At 36.5% G+C, this 18,138-nt stretch overlaps 2 protein-coding genes across 2 annotated transcripts; one reads left to right on the top strand and one right to left on the bottom strand.

The window, feature by feature from the left end:
- The first annotated feature begins 397 nt into the window (after positions 1-397).
- Positions 398-6,161, top strand: LOC116025919 (guanylate-binding protein 4). Its single transcript, XM_031267298.1, has 17 exons — positions 398-741; positions 1,466-1,568; positions 1,694-1,763; positions 1,865-1,903; positions 1,992-2,109; positions 2,323-2,380; positions 2,982-3,046; positions 3,193-3,199; positions 3,292-3,352; positions 3,673-3,732; positions 3,826-3,845; positions 3,929-3,994; positions 4,200-4,367; positions 4,534-4,791; positions 4,863-5,075; positions 5,375-5,646; positions 5,729-6,161. Exons 1-17 carry the CDS (start codon positions 650-652, stop codon positions 5,859-5,861), a joined length of 1,803 nt encoding a protein of 600 aa, XP_031123158.1. The 5' UTR covers positions 398-649; the 3' UTR covers positions 5,862-6,161.
- A 7,279-nt stretch (positions 6,162-13,440) lies between these two features.
- On the bottom strand, positions 13,441-17,551 carry LOC116024726 (tryptophan synthase alpha chain-like). Its single transcript, XM_031265703.1, has 9 exons — positions 17,315-17,551; positions 16,684-16,830; positions 16,528-16,593; positions 16,174-16,282; positions 15,879-15,955; positions 15,455-15,532; positions 15,059-15,136; positions 13,922-13,981; positions 13,441-13,837 (listed from the first exon to the last, which is right to left on the bottom strand). The coding sequence occupies exons 1-9, from the start codon at positions 17,498-17,500 to the stop codon at positions 13,703-13,705; spliced, it is 936 nt and encodes a 311-aa protein (XP_031121563.1). The 5' UTR covers positions 17,501-17,551; the 3' UTR covers positions 13,441-13,702.
- Between the last annotated feature and the right edge of the window lie 587 nt (positions 17,552-18,138).

The raw sequence follows: 18,138 nt of genomic DNA, 5'->3' as shown, positions 1-18,138 counted from the left end.
AATGAGATAATCCTCTGCCATGATCCCAAAATAATTACAGATGGGGATGCTCTAATAGCTCGTATTATAATGTTCTAATTCTCATAAATTATAATACAATACTTCTCATAATTAATTATATTATTCCAATCCCTATGGCTTTTATCAGATTTCTTGACTTAATTGAAAAATTTACTCCAATAAAAAATGACTTGTCAAACTTTATCTCGAGCCAAATCAATCTTTGTAATATCAATATCAATAAATACTCCGTAATATACATGGTCACTATTCTTAAGTGGAGGTGAAGGACAAGAGATTGCAAATAGTTCGGGTCAAAGCACAAAATAGGGCAAGAATCTCCTACTTTGCGTCGACTATTTGTTTTGATAAACCCCCAAATCTGAACCGATGGCTGTCGCTAGTGGTCCGCGATTCTTAACCTGCACCCTCGGTCACGGTCATGCATTCTTCTTCCTATTTTCTTTCTTTTTTTTCTTCAGTTTAGGCTTTAGAATTTTTAGATCCCACTGTTCTCTTCGCACATTCCAAAAGCGGTTTATTGTTTTCTGTCTTCCTTCCTCCTCTTGTCGTTTAAATGCTTTCTTTGCCTATTATACTCTCTACGCTCACTTCTATGTTCTAACTTTACAACCTTCCTAGATCAAGGATGAAGATTTCGGGTCGGATTTTTGTCTGCTCCATTTTTCTTTGCCTTCTCGCATCTGGGTCCTTCTCCATTGACACCAATTTTAATCAAGCGTAAGCTTCCCACACATTTCTTTACTTTGAATTATTTCCATACATGCATTCAGGTCTTCTGGTTCTGGGTATCTAAAATGCAAACTTCCCTCCTGCTTTTTGGAATTAAAAAAATAAATAAAATCTGATCTTCGTATTGCTGCAATCGGTTATACAAATGCTGTTTCTGATCTAACATTAATTTACGTTGTTCTTGGTGGTACATTTAAATTTGTATCACCTGTGTGAAGATTATAGTTTGGCATTTTCTTGTGGATGGATGGGTGGTTGTATTAAAACTTGTAAAATGCGTTTTGTGTGTAAAATATATTGCGAGGCTTGGTATTCGAGGTGTTTATTTATGAATAATGGATGAGGGATTTCAGATTTTGGGGATGTAGGACAGCTTTTGGAGGGCTTGGAAGTTAGCGCCCCTAATTGCACTTCTTGCTGCTTTTGTCGTCATGTTCTTTCCAAACTTTCCTGTGGTTGATTTGTTTCCCTAGGGTTAATTTTAAAGTAGCCTGATTGATTTTGAAATTCAAATTATAGTTGGTAAAAAGGCCCCTTGATTGGATATGAACTGCCAATTCATGTATGTTACTGGTTTTGCATTTTGGCCACCTGCTACTCAACCACAGCAAAGTTCTCTTAGTTTGAAATTCTTGTCTTATCTATATTATTACTTCTGTTTCCCTAATTCTTTTGTTTTGTTTTTTTTTTAATTATTACTAAAATTAAACAGGTTTCCTATTGTAGAGCCCGATCCCGGTCACACAAAACTTCGCCTTTCAAAAGAAGGGTTGGAGGCCATTGAGAGAATAACAACCCCCATTGCAGCTGTTGCTGTAGGTTTTATACTTTCACCTATCACACATATACGTATATATATCGTGCTCACTCACACATATACATATTATATTGGACTTTCTGTTGAAGAACTTCTTTGGCTCCTTGTTATAATATGTGACAGGTGATTGGTCCATATCGTTCTGGAAAATCATTTCTTCTGAACCAGCTTCTTTCCCTTTCCTGTGATGAAGGTGCATCTTCTAATGTTGTTGGTTAACATGATATTTAATTTATCAATGATAGTTCAAGCAATCCTGTTAAGCAACTAAGTTTGTAATTTGATTATTTGCAGGTTTTGGGGTTGGGCATATGCGTGATACAAAGACCAAAGGTATTTATGCAAAAAAAAAAAATGCAATAGAAAAAGCGACAGTGTTTTAGCTATTTCTAGTTATTAACCTTTCCTAACCCTTCTTCAGGAATATGGGTGTGGGGAAGTCCAATAATAGTGGATATTGATGGAGTAAAAACTTCTGTTTTCTACCTTGACACGGAAGGATTTGAAAGTATTGGAAAGTCAAATGTATATGATGATAGGTAATTTCTTTCTGTAGTGTAGCAGAACAATGTTGATGTTGCAGACAAATATGCAATATAAAAATATTGATGCTTTAGAAAATGAACACAAAATAGTAAAGGAATACGGAATAATAACAATGTGAAGTTACCAAAAATAACTAGTGTAACCAAATATATGTTTTCCACATTTAGATTGTCTCCTTTAGTGATGTTGAGATCTTGATTTTGCAGGATTTTTGCCCTGGCAACAGTTTTAAGTTCTGTTCTTATTTATAATCTGCCTGAGACGGTTTGTTGTTCTTCCTTTGATGCTCTCAATTAGTTTCTGTGGTTATGCCATATACCAACATAAAATTTTGAATTCAAGGTATCATTATATAAATTGGTTACTTAGTTTTGAGTTCAAGCATCCTGACATAACTTTGTGGCAAATGTGGAATTTCTAGTTCAAGAACTCTAATGACTAATGTATCAAAGTGTACACAGCAGTTAACATGTTAACTCTGTAATGAGTCAACTGATGTTATTTGGTGTATTAAAATCTAATACCTGGCTTATGTAGCTCACAAAGAATCAAAGGCTGAGTAATTGCAGCAAGGTATAACTGCCTTGAAATTATTCAAGCAAAAGTGAGGCCTGAAAAAAACTCTGATGTTAAAGTTCTTGGTTGATGAAAAGTTTGGGATATTGTTTTTCGTATCCTTGCTACTTGTTTTAGATCTAGTTCTGTCTCTGCACTGCTATCTGTGCTATATGTTTGTTCTGTTTATTATTTAGCTTTCATGAAACTAATAATAATAATATATGCTAGCATGTTCGACAAAACAATTACATTTTCCCACTGCTGGTATGTGCTGATTTTTTTTTCTTTTCCTTTTAACGTTTTTAAGATCCGTGAAGCAGACATTTCTAGGTTGTCATTTGCAGTTGAGCTTGCTGAAGAATTCTATGGAAGGTCTGCAACTTCCATAAACTCAATATAACAATCATTAGAGTTTCAATTCCTCAACCTTATATGAATTTCTGATTTAACTTCTAGTTTCTTTCTTCTTTTTTGGCTATTCTATTTTTTCATGTGGTTCCTCCTCGTGTGATGAACAGAGTTAAGGTGAGCAATCCAGATAGTATTCATATGCATTTTGTTTTGGTATATAACATCCGTTGATTAGTCATGAAACTCATAGGGTAGATGTTGTGCAGGGGCAAGATGTTGCATTTGAACCTGCAAAGCTTCTATGGCTAATCCAGCGAGATTTTCTACGTAAGTACGGAAAGCTCATCCAAAGAGTTTTTGAAAGTTCGTTTTTATATATTTCATTGTGTTATTGTGCCATGGCCCATGGGCCATTGCAATAACTTTAAAAGAACAATCAAGTAAAGCCCTTTCTCCCAACTTGCGCGAACCTTTTTGGTGTCAATTCATTTTGTCCTAACCACATGCCATGCCAGTCCCTCTTCTGTATATGTGATTTGGCATCCTTCATCTGATTGACTGGTCACTTGGCTGCTTGACTATTTCTCGTTAGTTGTTCTTTACACCCTTTTTGTCATTGTAAAAAATTATTCTATCGACATTTTCAGAAGGAAAATCTGTGCAAGAGATGGTTCATGAAGCTCTGCAACATGTCCCTAATACTAGTGGTTAGTTTGTATTCTTCTTTTATTTATAAGAATTATTAGTAGTAAAGTGCCTCATCTTGTGAAAATTGAGTATGGTTGTTTCTTGAACTGCAGGTGACAGAAATATTGACCAGGTAATTTAATTTCGGAGCTTCTTTAGATTTTCAGATTAGTGACATTATGTATTTTGTACTTATTTAGTGCCATGTGATATCAGGTTAACCAGATTCGTGATTCTTTAGCTATAATGGGTGATAACAGCACAGCCTTCAGCTTACCACAGGTAGTACTGATTAATTTAGTTTTTTTTATTTCTTTCCAGTTGATAATTAGGCTTAGACTATTGCAGCTAAGGGCATTTATTTGCCTAGAGTAAGCTTAATAACACCCACCAAGGATTTTTAGAAGACTGAATATTTGGTTATGAAGTCTCATTTTTATAGAGTTTCTGAGAATGATACAATAACATTATCTATGGCCTTGAACAGCCCCATCTTCAGCGCACAAAGCTATGTGACATGAATGATACTGAACTTGATCCACTTTATGTGAAGAAGAGGGAACAACTGAAAGAAGTTGTTGCATCAATCATTAGACCAAAGATTGTCCAGGGTAAATCTCTGAATGGAAAAGAATTTGTGGCTTTTCTTGAACAGGTACTTCTTTCTAAATTATAAACTACTGTTGTGAATTGTGATGAGCCTTTTAGACTATTTTTATTTGTGCAAATTCTGTTTGCCTGCAAATGTCTCTCCAACAAGTAAAGCTTCAGGAATGTGTTTGACCATTACGTTTTTTCTTCACTGATGACTTTGGTATCAGATTCTTGAAGCCTTAAATAAAGGGGAGATTCCATCCACAGGATCCCTTGTGGAAGTCTTCAACAAGGGAATTCAAGAGAGGTGTCTTAAATTGTATAGTGGTCAGATGGGTAGCTTGCATTTACCAATGCCAGGGGATTCTTTGCAAAAAGCTCACGAAGATTATAGAGAATCAGCAATGAGGGTTTTTGATGAGCAGCATTTTGGTCGTCACCATGCAAAGAGATCAGTTGACAAACTAGAAGAGGAAATTGATAAGGTTTGAATTAAGTGCTAAACAATACAACATCATAAACTTCATTACTATTGCTGATTGCTGTGTTTTTGCAGATGTTTAAAAATTTTATTTTGGCAAACGAATATCAATCCTCAAAGCTGTGTGAAGCCTTATATACTGATTGTGAGGACAAAATGGACCACCTTCAAGTCCTCAGACTTCCATCAATGGCAAAATTCAATGCCGGATTCCTTCAGTGCAACCAAAGTTTTGAAAAAGAATGTGTTGGACCTTCTAAAAGAAACTACGAACAACGGATGACAAAGGTTTGCTGCAATTCCTTGAGTTTTTAACTTTATTTTCTGGTAGAATTTCCAGTTTCAAAAACATATCAGGTACAGAATGCCTTTGCATACCAGTTATGGAATGAATAACTGCTGCTTCTTTGTGTGTGTGGGGGTGGAGAGAGAGTGAGAAATGAGTATAAGCATGGCCTATTACATTACTGATGAAAAACTTACTACCTGAGCAAAGCATGAAGCACATATGCAATTATAAATGTATAGTATTTAATTCTTATGGACTTGCCAATTCTGAGCAGTGTTTAATTCCTAAAAAAATGCAGATGATGGAGAAGGCGAGGTCTCTGTTTATTAAGGAATATAATCACAGATTGTTTAATTGGTTGGTGGCATTCTCTCTCGTCATGGTGGTGGTTGGTCGATTTGTCATAAAGTTCATTTTGGTTGAAATTGGAGCATGGATACTTTTTATTTTCTTAGAGACGTACACAAGAATGTTTTGGTCAGCAGAGTCACTGTATTACAACCCTGTATGGCATGTAATCGTGACTACATGGGAAACTGTCGTCTACAGTCCAATCCTTGATTTAGACAGGTGAAATGATTTCTATCCTCCTATTATTCTCTTGTCTTCGTCGTTTTCTAAATGATTCTTAGAATTTTGTTGGTTGGTACAGATGGGCAATTCCCATTTGTGTGATGGCGGCACTATTTGTGGTATATTGGCGATGCTACGGGAGGAGGAAACATAGTCCTCGATGGCTGTTACCCGTTTACAGCAACCCGAAAGATAGGCGGCGATCAGAGTAAGACAAGACGATCAACCCAAACCCAACCCTACCCTAGCGAGCTTTGTATTTTATTGTGAAAGCGCGCAGGCAGGTCATATACCCTTACCCTCCCCCCTCCCTGGATTCAAGAAACTCAACAAGATAGATGAATTGCTTTGTTGTAACAAGTGAAAATCATCGTATTGCTATAAATTTGATTGATTAATTCATGCTGGTTGCATTCCTTTAATTTGTGTATTTGTATTGTATGATAGGGGACAGCTTCACCTCATCAATTTTGTCCAATAAACCACGATTTGGTGTAGTTTCCACTTTAACATTTTTCATAGTGTTATCTTAACTCTCATTTTCTTGCTAGATTTAGATTTCGACTTTGGCATTTCACAGTTCTTACCTACTGAAGTCCAACGAGTCAATATCGCTCTTACTGAAACTTGAATTCATGACCTCCCATTTGGGAGAATCACTTCATGCTGCTTCGCTTAACCACAAAGTCTTTGGCTTGGCATTTCACAGTTGGTTGAATCCTAAATAGATCAAATTCAACTATTTTGCTTGTTTTGCTCCCTCACTACTTATCTTCAAGATTTTAGTTAGACTCATTTCTCAACTATTAATATTTCTTACTTTTTTCTCTTAGAAAAAAATGTCTAATAGGTCACTCAACCTTTTGATTTTGTACAATTAGATCATTGAAGTTAGAAGGTGTGAAATTGAACCATTAAATAAGCAAAATATGTGTAATTGTGACATTTTTTCAATTATTATCGGTAGAATGACATTTTTGCTTACATGGTATGTATTAAAAGTTGTATTTTCCTTTTCCATGCTAGTTGTGAGTAAAGATTAAAATATTTTAAACTCAAATTGAATTAAAAGAAATGAGTTAATACCTTCAATGGTCCTTCGAGTATTAGCGATATACCAGTGGTAGTCCCTCGTCTTTAAAACGACCACGAATCGTCCTCCATCTTTTTTAAATTAACCACTCGTGGTCCTCCGTTAACTTTTCTGTCAAAAGGGAGTTAAGTTAGAGGGCAAAAGTGTACTTTCACCATTATTTCTTTGTTCCTCCTACGTTGACTTCTCTTCCCACAGCCTCTAACCAGCTCCTCACCCTGGTTTAATTTCCATCCAGATGCCGCAGCTTTCGTCACTACAATCGCACCTGGGATAAAACCGTGCTTGTTGACGAGCAAATGGAGAGTGCACAGGCTAGCGGCCTCGGTGGAGCAAATGAGGTTCTGTACGATACAAAAGTAGGGTTTGCATTCTTGACCATGAGCTGTGTTGAAGATTACAACGCTGTCATTGAAAATCTTGACGAAAGAGTGTTTGAAGCAATTTCCGGTTTGCAAGCTAGATATTGAAAACAATTTCTAAAACTCTACTGCAAATTTTTATTTCTTTTTTTGTATTGAACTATACTTTTTCTAATCTCCAGTAACAGCAAACAGTTCCCATCTATATACCACCAAAGGAGCAAATCATCCACCATCAATCTTTCAGAGTATTTTTTTTTTAAATAAAAATATAGAATTGTATAATGGGATCAATGTCTGACTCTAAATTCATATTACATCCATATACTAGGGAAAATATGTAATAGAGATGAAATTCTATAGAGGCTCTCCTCAAACTCTATCATATCAAATGAAGTTCTAAAGAAATTTTGTTAGGAACTCGAAAAATAAGACTCTGCCCAGCTCCATTCCAAGTGATCAAACAAAAACTCCCAAGGCAAGTAGTAAGAACAACGATCCAAAACCCATGAATATAGATGCCACAGACGCTATGGTAAGCTCCTTTGCGAGGCTGCGGTTCTTCCTAGAAGAAGTAGCTTCATAGATGAAGAAGGAAGCAGTGACGACGAGGCCAACGACAATCATGAAGAAGGCTAGGGTTGGATACATCGATACCGGAACCGGGCTCGAGATCGGTTTCGCTAATTGAGCCATTTCTTTCTGGGAATCCAAAACGATCGACAGATCTCCACTCTTGTCAGACGACTGGCTCGCTAAGTCATTTCGAAGACTCTGTAGCTTTTACTAAGAGACAGACTGGGAGCTGCAATCTTTCAGAGTATATTTGAATCTTTCAATTGAGTATTTCCTGAGACTCTGGGAGTAGGAAGCTTCACAAAGCTTGTATCTTGAGGTCCTGGTTGTTGCCGGAAGCAGTCATCTCTTGGACAGGTGGAGGATTGACAATCGTCATTGGCATGGCATAACAACGTTATCTGATAGACGACCCTTAATCTCTCTATGCTTTTGGCACAAGGCACGTCAGTGCATGCAGCAATGCACCATGCAGGGGTCACAAGGTGAATTCTTGAGATGATACTTCTTTTGCAGGGATTGGCGAAAGAGACCTGCAGATAAGGAGCATTGTGCATTCCCCTATATATTCCACACATCCACCAACCAAAGAACAAGCCTTCGCAGATAAGGAATGATGTACTAGGATCAAATACAATGCCATTTAATGCCCTCTCACCCTTTTTTTTAGTCGTCAATAGAGCAGCAGTAGATTTCGGGGTGGTGGTGTTTATGGCAGTGGTTGCAATTCACGGTGGAAGTTCAGCTTGTGTCGCTTGTTGTTCTCGCCAGAGAAAGGTATCGTGGTTGAAAGAGAGGGGAATAGCGACACGATTCCAGCAAAGAACAGCGAGGGAGTCGCCACAGTTGGTTGCGGTTCACGGCGGAAGGTGAAAAACGAGAGGGAAAGAGCTCTCCTGGGTAGAAGTCATGCCGGTTACAGCCTCGCCATTGCCGGTCAAGTGTCACCACCGTAACAATGGCGGTGGATCCGACGGCGTCACACTGGGGAGTCTGGAACTCGTACCAGTAAATCTTGCTATTGAAAGAAAAGGTGAAGTCGGACCACCACTGTCGTTCGCCCAGACCATGTTGCAATCTTCTTCGCCGGATGTTTTGTTCAATTCTCTGGAAGCTCGTCGTTGTACCCAATTCGCTGGATCCAAAACCTCATCGCGACGCTGCTTCGTCGAATAGAAAATGGCAGTCGAGAGGGAGAAGGCGGAAGCCGTGGTGGCAAGCAGCGTCAGTGGAGGAACAAAGAAAATAATGGTGAAAGGACAATTTTGCCCTCAAATTTAACGCCATTTTAACAGCAAACTTAACTGAGGACCACGGGTGGTAATTTTTTTAAACTAGAAGGACGTTTATTGGTCGTTTTAAAGACGAGGGACTACACCTGGTAAATCGCTAATACTCGGAGGACCATTGGAGGTATTAACTCTAAAAGAAATCATAAAAATGTTTTAATTTCACATATTTTGTTTGTTTGATAGTTCAATTGCAACTTTTTTAAGTTTATTGATTCAATTGCACAAAAATGATAAATACAATGGTCTATTTGACAATTTTTTGTAATTTTTATTCTAAACTTTATCGTCAATATACCACCGTCAAAATACAAAACCATGGGTTATCGTCAATATACCAAGCAAACCAGAGTGCCAGAATTTTTACACACCTGTGTCGCCGGAACCTCCACACCCCCAGTCAATTCTGCTCCCAATCCTTCTCCAGTTGACCCTTCCAGACCCGAGCGCCCTCAACGCACACATCTTATCATCCTAAGACACATGACTCGTGATTCCACAGGTAACAAAGCTCTAATTGTATGTATTGATGACTCAGAACCCACATGCCACTCCCAAGTTGTGAAAAGCCTTGAGTGGATGACCGTGATGGATAAAGAATTTAATGCACTGCTACACAATAACACTTGGAGGTTGGTTCCACCTGAAAAAGATATGAATGTCATTGGATGCAAATGGGTTTACCGAATCAAAAGGAGAGATGATGGTACAATTGAATGATACAAATACATACTTGTTGCAAAAGGTTCAATCAGGTTGAAGGAGAAGATTACTTTGACACTTTTAGTCATGTCGTCAAACCAACTACAGTAAGACTTCTCTTATCTCTTGCTATGACAAATGATTAGTCTATCAGATAGCTTGATGTTCACAATGTTTTTCTCAATGGCTGCTTGAGTGAAAATGTCTACATGAAGCAACCACCAAGATATATTGACAACAATTTTCTCACTCATGTCTGTAAGCTCCAAAGGTCTCTTTATAGTTTAAAACAAGCACCACGTGCATGGTTCAAGCATTTTCAAGATTGCTTACTTTCAATTGGTTTTAAGGCATCGAAAGCTGACGTGTACTCACATTTATCCCCTTGTCTATGTTGATAACGTACTAATCATGAGCAACAACACCAGTTTCTTGGCTTCAATAATAAGCACTGTTGCAAAAATTTCCCGCCTAGGCGCTAGGCATCCCTAGACCGAGGCGAATTGCTGCCTAAGCGTCCGCCTAGGTGGACGGTCGCCTAGCGCCTAACTCGTTCGATTGGACCGATTTGGCGGCTGACTCGACCGAGTTAACTCGCCTAACTCGGCAGAGTTAGTCGAGTTAACTTAAGCTAGTCGGCCTTGTTAATTTCCTTAAAATAACCTATTTTTAAGGAAATTCTATAAAAATTTACCATCAAATCTGAACCATTAATTTGTTAAATCCAATGGTCAAGATTATGTCCTATTTCTCATCTAGATGGGTTGTCTCATATGAAGTCTACCATATATATATATATATATATATATATATATATATATGGTAGACTTCATATGAGACAACCCATCACACACATGCATTATTATTTTTGTTTTTATAGGTCGCCGCTTAGGTACCGCCAAAACACCGCCTAGACCGCTTAAGCGCTAGGCACTAGTCTACCGCTCGACTAGTGTCTAGCGCCTACTGCAACCATGGTAATAAGCAAACTAGCTAACACTTTCAAAATTCAGGATATGGGACCTCCAAGCTTTTTCTTAGGGATTGAGATAGTACACAACAAGGGGGCGTTTTTTTTTTTTTTTTTAAATCAAAATAGAGGTACATGCTAGAGATACTCAAAAGATCCAGAATGGAATACTGCAAGTCAATTTCCACACCAATTCGAGTCAACAACAAACTAAGTGCATCAGACTCATCTCAACCGTATGACAATCCAACACAATACAACAACATAGTTGGAGCACTCCAATATCTCACCATCACTCGTCCAGATCCCTCCTTTGTTGTCAACAAACTTTGTCAATTTATGCAGCCTCTAACCAATGATCATTGGATTGCCCTAAAACATGTTCTAAGGTATGTCAAAACCACTCTAGACTATAGACTTTGCCTTATGAAATCAAATTCAAACAATATTCATGCATTCTCGGACTCGGATTGGGCGGGGTATCCTGATGATCGCAAATCCACTAGTGGATTTGCTGTTTTTTTGGTAAGAATCTAATTTCATAGGCCTGCTGCAAACAAAAGAGAGTTGCTAGATCCTCAACATAAGTATAATACAATGCTATTGTTGATGTCTCAGTGGAAGTTACATGGTTAGTTGCTTTAATTAAAGAGTTTGGTCTTACTGTGCAAAAACCACCAAAATTTTTGTGTGACAATCCTAGTGCCACCTATTTGTGTGCAAATTTTGTGTTTCATGCAAGAATCAAACATGTTGAAATTGACTACCATTTTGTTCGTGACAAAGTGGCATCAAAAGAAATACAAGTGAACTTCATCTCTACAAAAAACTAGCTAGCAGACATCTTCACCAAGCTACTGACCATAGGAAGATTCAATGGTCTAAGGGACAAGCTCAATGTTCTCTCTCTAGAACCTCAAGCTTGAGGGGGCATATTAAGACTATGTATTCTAGACATACTAGAATTTATTCTCTCTCCACCTATATTATTAGAAATATTATCATTTATCATTCCTATCCTGACTGGAACTCTTTGTATCCCTATAAATAGTCCCTTCATGTATACTTTATAATCAAGAACTATTTAATAACAATATATTCTTCTAGAATTATTATTCTTCATAGATTTATTGTTCTCATCTCAACGACTTGTTGGACGCTTGATTTATCTTTTACACACTCGACAAGATATTGAATTTGCAGTGAGTGCTGTGACTCAATTCATACACAGCTGTACAGAGGAACACATGGATGTAGTCTACATAATTTTTAGATACTTTAAGATGACCCTAAGGAAATGCTTATTGTTTAGAAAGACAAAGAATTGTGGCATTGAGATGTACTTGGATAAAAATTGAGTATGAGACATCATTGCTAGATGGTCAACTTTTGCGTATTTTTCTTTTTGTTTAGGATAATCTTGTTACATGGAGGAGTATGAAACAATCAGTGGTAGCTAGAATAAGTGTAGAAACCAAGTGCTCAAGTGAATTGGGATAAGTGAGTTCATCTCCTTTTTAATGATGTGATGCAGCTATTAGCATAGCAAACAATCCTGTTCATCATGATAGGACCACATCCTCACCGAAGCTCTACCTAGACCCACTGTTGCAAAAATAGGCCGCATAGGCGCTAGGCGCTCCTAGGCCGAAGCGAATTGCTCCCTAAGCGTCCGCCTAGGTGGCCGACCGCCTAGCGCCTAATTCGACCGACTAGGCTGAGTTGGCGGCCGACTAGGCCGAATTCGGCCGAGTTAACTCACCCAACTTGGCAGAGTTAGCCGAGTCAACTCGGGCAAGTCGACCTTGTTAATTTTTTTTAATTATATTTATATATATATATATATTTAAATTTGTTTATTTATGTATATGATATATATAAGAGTTTATTCCAGCAATGGTTCTCTGACTATGTTGATTTTTCAAAATTAGCCCCCGACTTTTAATTTGGACAATTTAAGCCCCTTGACTTTCAAATTTTTTCCAATGTAGGTCCTTTTGTCAAATTTTGGTTAAGTTGAGGTCAAATGAAAGGGTAAAATTGCCCATTCATCTGTTTAGTGTATTATTACTCGTATTTCTCCTGTCCTATACGCTATATATATGAATATAATCTTAGTCGAAGTCTCTTCGACTAAAATTATATGGCTTCGATTGAGACTTCGACTAAGATTATATTCATATATACAGCGTATAGGATAGGAGAAATACGAGTAATAATACACTAAACAGGTGAACGGACAATTTAACCCCTTCATTTGACCTCAACTTAACCAAAATTTGACGAAAGAACCAACATTGGAAAGAATAAGTCAAAAGACCTAAATTGTCCAAATTAAAAGTCGAGTACTAATTTTGGAAAATCAACATAGTCGGAGGACCATTGCTGGAATTAACTCTATATATAATATAACATATGACATACACCCACGCACATGCACTATTTTTTTGCACTATTTTTTTGTTTTTATAGGTCGCCACCTAAGTAGGCACTAGTCTATTGCCTGACTAGCGCCTATTGCAACCATGCCTAGAACTAACTTCAAAAACTTAATTTACAAGTGGGATTAAATGATATATATTCTCCTTGAGAGGGAGTGTTGAATAAGAAAATGTCAAAGTTAGAAATCATTTTGAAAAAATATTTTAAGAACAAAGAAGATTGATGGTGATTTTCAGGTTCTCCTATGATTTTGTTTTTTATTTTCAGTTTCTTAATTTTTATATTTTCAGTTTCTTAATTTTGAGGTAAAAATTAAGCTGCTGTAATCACCATCCTTTTGTTTCAAGTAGGAATTTCAGAACTTCTTCAATACATTATCAGTCACAAATCTTTTGCAACAAAACAAATTAATTGAGCTGAGAGGCTAAATTTTTAACTTGTAACAATATACCCTGCAACTTTCTGCAATGAGAGAGGCCAAAGCCATTTCCTTAAGGAAGAAACAAAGAGTACCAACTATAGATTTTCATCCTTTCAGGGTAAAAGTAACAAATTACCAATCAAAACAATCCAAACTATGAAATCTGAGATAATTCCAATATGCAGTGAAGTAAAATCATCAAGAAAGTGCAGATTTTAGCGAAGTTGCAAACACTTGTAATTCTTTCAATCCTTCTTCGGGCGATTTGGCTTCACCTAGTATTCTCACCATTGCGCTACCAACAATCACCCCGTCAGCTCCCCATGCTGCCACCTGTCACACAACAATACAACATGCATCTCACATTCTCATCAACCATCTTTCACCATTCAACAACTATTACATTACGAGACATACCTGTTTCACATGCTCGGGTTTTGATATTCCGAAACCAACTGCTACTGGCTTTGATGTTGCCTGTGAAGAAGTAGTTTGTTATTAACAAATTTCTAATTCAGCCAATTAAGATCATGAAAAAAGGGAGCTAAGGAACTCGACCTGACTTGGACCCACATAAAATAGATTGTGACATTACACAAATTCATTGCAAAAAGGATGATGAATACAAGCATTTTAGTCATCTGAGAACACTTGAAATTACTGTTATTGGTACAACTCTATGACCTTAGATTTGTTTTGAAATTCACAATGTTACGCATTAGGTTGCTTAAAGGCAGGTAAATACAACCAAAATTCAATAATTGTGGTATATTAAGTTCAGGGCATGAGGAAAAGAAACTGGGATATATCATACTCCCCCCATTAATGAGGCTTGACTGAAGTTATTTTTAATTCAATCTTTCATAATGTTAAATATAGTATTAGTATATAAAATTTATATATTTAGAAACTATATTAAAATACTATTAAACACAAAAAATTAAATTTAAAAATAATAAAGAAAATAAGCAAAGAAGAAAGAGTTGGTTTGACCAATGAATAGTGAACATGACAAGTAAAATGGGACAGAGGGAGTATGATTTAAGGATCAGAATAGAATGATTTGAACTTTGAAGTCCATCCAGATATGCCAATTGGAAAAGTATCTTTATCTACTTTCTACCGTCATCTTTGAATAAAAAACAGGCTACTTGTTCACCCATTGACTTGGCTTCTATTCTCATCTCTAAGGAAAATGGCTACAAGAACAAAATCCAATTGATAAATGTCTTTATCTAGTTTCTATAGCAATTTTTAAGGAAAGGGCTACTGAGCACAGAACTGTTACTTTTTTCTTGTACGAGAAAGCAAATCCCACAAAAGATGAATAAAATCAATAAATGAAGGCTTGAAGTCAAGTGTAAGGCCATAGTTTTACCCCAAGGTTAGTAAACCACTAAAAAACCGTTTCCCATGCACTAAAAGCAGTGCTAAAGAATATTTTAGGAATTCAAAACGCAAATTTGAAGGGTGCAGATACTGTAGAACAAATAATAAGGCAATTATATAAGTAATTTTTTGATAGCCTAATGGTGGAAAGTATTGGAAACAAACCTCCTTAATTTGCTTTAGAAGAGACTCAACCTTGTCATTCACAGATGCACGAGCTCCAGTAACTCCAACTGAGCTCACCTATAATTTGAAACAATAAACAATAAGCTTTTCTTGCAAAAACAAAAACAAAACAAAACAAAAAAACTTACATACATGTGTCATCAAAAGTAATCATTTTCCCCTCCAAGTAAAGATGAACAATGACAATATCAGAGTAGAATAAACCAGTTTATCATAAGTATTACTGGCGATGATTAATGACTTAAAGCTCTATTTGGAATTAAGCAATGTTTAGATTGCTGAATGCACAAGCATGCCCGCGTTCACGCACACAAACAAAGGGAAAGAGAAGAACCAAAGAACTACGGAGTAACAATTACTGAAAGAGAATCTTACAAGGTATACAAACCCCTCTGAAGATTCAACAATTGATTTCATCCGAGCAGTTGGAGTGGTGGGTGTTGTGAGCAAAACCTAAAATAACAGAGCAAAATTGAACAATCATGCATCTGAATGAACAGAGTAAGCCAAAAACTAGCAGAGGGAACTTATAACCGTCCTTTAGAAAAGGACATACCATCACTTGTACACTTTTTCCCCTCAAAAAGCAATAATTAACAGAATGTGATGAAATTGTTAAATTTGGGAGTGTAATGTAAATTGGCATATTCTCTGCATTACCATGCAACACATTTGCTATAAGCTAGATATTTTTGTAACCAACTCAAAACATGAAATCTAAATCTTGGTCATCACATTTGCATCTATAAATTCTCACAAGTGTGAAGCACTAAAATAGATATTCAGAAGCGAAACAAACCAATTCAATATTTTTCTTAGAAGCTTCCTTTCTCAAAATTTCAGTTTCCTCAAGAGGGACATCTGGAACCACAAGTCCTGAAAGAAATGCATTTTACATTTACATAATGTCATATAATAATCATACAAAGCAAGATAAAGCAGCACTACAGGTTCAGAATTAATGTTAAAATTCAGCAAAAAATAAAACTATAAGTGTCATAAAAGGTCATGATACTTTTGCCACAATAATATACTCTGCCAAATCATCATAACAAGACTCATAGAGATCAAAATAGCAATGCTTAACAATATACCATGTACTCCGGCATCTTTCACAGTGTCCATGAACTTTTCAACTCCACGCTTAAGTATAGGGTTATAATAGGTGAACAAGGCAATCGGACAGGATAATTGAGGCGTCACCTAGCAAAATAAATTATACAATATTAGGAATCCATGAAGGACAGTTGAGCAGATAAGCGAACAACAGAAACAAGACTAAATCACCAATGCAGATAATAATGAATAAAAGTAGTAAATTTGATCTATGTAGAAAACACTTTGACTTTGAAAATTTGTTCTTCAATGCATAAAAGCTAGCCGGATTTCCATATAATGATTGAAATCTTTAGAATAAACATAGTGAGAGTGAGAGCAATTCTTCTTACATCCTTTAACATTGCGATTATTTTATCAAAATTGGTTCCTCTCTGCAGCGAACGAGTAGCAGCAGCCTGAAAAAGAATTACAAAAGGGGAAAATGAGATTATCTTTAAGCAACGAAAAGGAAATGTACCAAGCATAGCAACAACATATTGGTAAACCTGTATAACTGGTCCATCAGCAAGTGGATCAGAATAAGGGACTCCAAGCTCAATTACATCTGAACCACAAGAATCAAGTATTTTAAGAGCTTCTGCAGTGGTTTCTAGGTTTGGATCCCCCGCCGTGATGTATGGAATCAATGCCACCTTAGAGAATGTAATTGGAGTTGTCAAAACAAAAATAAGCAAATTAAATTAAATACATGCTGTAATAATCTCTTGGCTTTCATTGATTTTCAATGCAAAATAGCCATAAAACTTTACTTTATACTACAATAAAATGTTATTATGGGTTAGTCTCATAAAAACCCCACGATTATATAACCTCTCCGTTCCAATGAGAAAAAAACCAAAAAAATTAACAAATTTCCCTGAAAACACAAATCAGAACAGCAAAGTTGTGAAAATTTATACTTTTAACTAATTATACTTCATTTACTAAGTATGCCCCAATGGGCAATGGCAAACCAAACAAACAGATGGATCTTTAAGTGACTACGATTTCTTCACAAGAATGAAAGAGGGGGAAAGGTTCCAGCAGATAGCTTATCCAGGGACCACAAATAATGAAAAAAAGAAAAAACATTATATACAACAAAAAAAAGGGGGAATGAAGGAATGGTTGGTTTACTTTGCCTTGTTGCCTGAGATTGGTGAAAGTTTGAGAAAGGCCGGCGGCAGAGGTAGCGGTGGTGAGAGCAGCCATGGGTGGTTTTTGCGAAAAAGTGAGCCTTTCCGGAGAATGGGTAAGGAAGGAATGGCGGGCTTGCCTATTCTTTAGTTGAAGGAAATGGGTAGCTTTCAGAGAGGCTGCCATGGAAATGAAGAAGAAGAAGAAGAGGAGGATGTGACAAAATCCGGGTTCGCTAATTAGGCTTTTTAAAGCCCCAGCCAACCCACCCAATTTCCTAACCGGTTTTGGTGAAATTTTCCATTTGGCCTATTGGTAATTGTTATGAGATTTATTTTTTATTTTTTATTTCACATTATTATTTTGAAAGAGATAAAAGTCATAGCCACCAAAATCTAAAATTTTTTACCAAGTTAATACCTGATTTGATTTTTCGACTATTAGCATTTCACCACTTTGGTTCTAGACTTTCGAACTTGTTCAATTTCATCCTCAACTATGCAATTGTTGACCAAAACGATCCTAATCATGACTATTTTGATTTGGACAAAGGGCTATTTTAGGTAAACTTTGTATAGTTAGGGATGAAATTGAGCAAGTTTAGAACTCGAAAACCAAAATAGTAAAATCATAATAGTCAATGAACCAAATTAAGTATTAACTCATTTTTACCATATAAAGTAATAATACATTCTTGTTTACTCCAAATTCGTTGACTCTATCTCGCATTAAAAAAAAATACTTATATTAGATTATTGGTGAAAGATTTTTGTCCTTAACCATGATCCTTTTAAAAATTTGACATTTTTGAATATGTGATAAAA

This window comes from Ipomoea triloba, chromosome 7 (genome assembly GCF_003576645.1).
Source record: "Ipomoea triloba cultivar NCNSP0323 chromosome 7, ASM357664v1".
Classification (NCBI taxonomy): Eukaryota; Viridiplantae; Streptophyta; class Magnoliopsida; order Solanales; family Convolvulaceae; genus Ipomoea; species Ipomoea triloba.
The sequence above is the reverse complement of the archived record's forward strand: the minus strand, read 5'-3'. Positions and strand labels throughout refer to the sequence as shown.

Coding starts and splice junctions, on each gene's coding strand:
- LOC116025919 (XM_031267298.1), top strand. CDS start 650: ATGAAGATTTCGGGTCGGATTTTTGTCTGCTCCATTTTTCTTTGCCTT. Junction 1,764..1,864: donor TTCCCTTTCCTGTGATGAAG/GTGCATCTTCTA, acceptor GATTATTTGCAG/GTTTTGGGGTTGGGCATATG. Junction 4,792..4,862: donor TAGAAGAGGAAATTGATAAG/GTTTGAATTAAG, acceptor GTGTTTTTGCAG/ATGTTTAAAAATTTTATTTT.
- LOC116024726 (XM_031265703.1), bottom strand. CDS start 17,500: ATGGCAGCCTCTCTGAAAGCTACCCATTTCCTTCAACTAAAGAATAGG. Junction 16,831..17,314: donor ATCTCAGGCAACAAGGCAAA/GTAAACCAACCA, acceptor ACATTCTCTAAG/GTGGCATTGATTCCATACAT. Junction 13,838..13,921: donor AACCCGAGCATGTGAAACAG/GTATGTCTCGTA, acceptor GTTGTGTGACAG/GTGGCAGCATGGGGAGCTGA.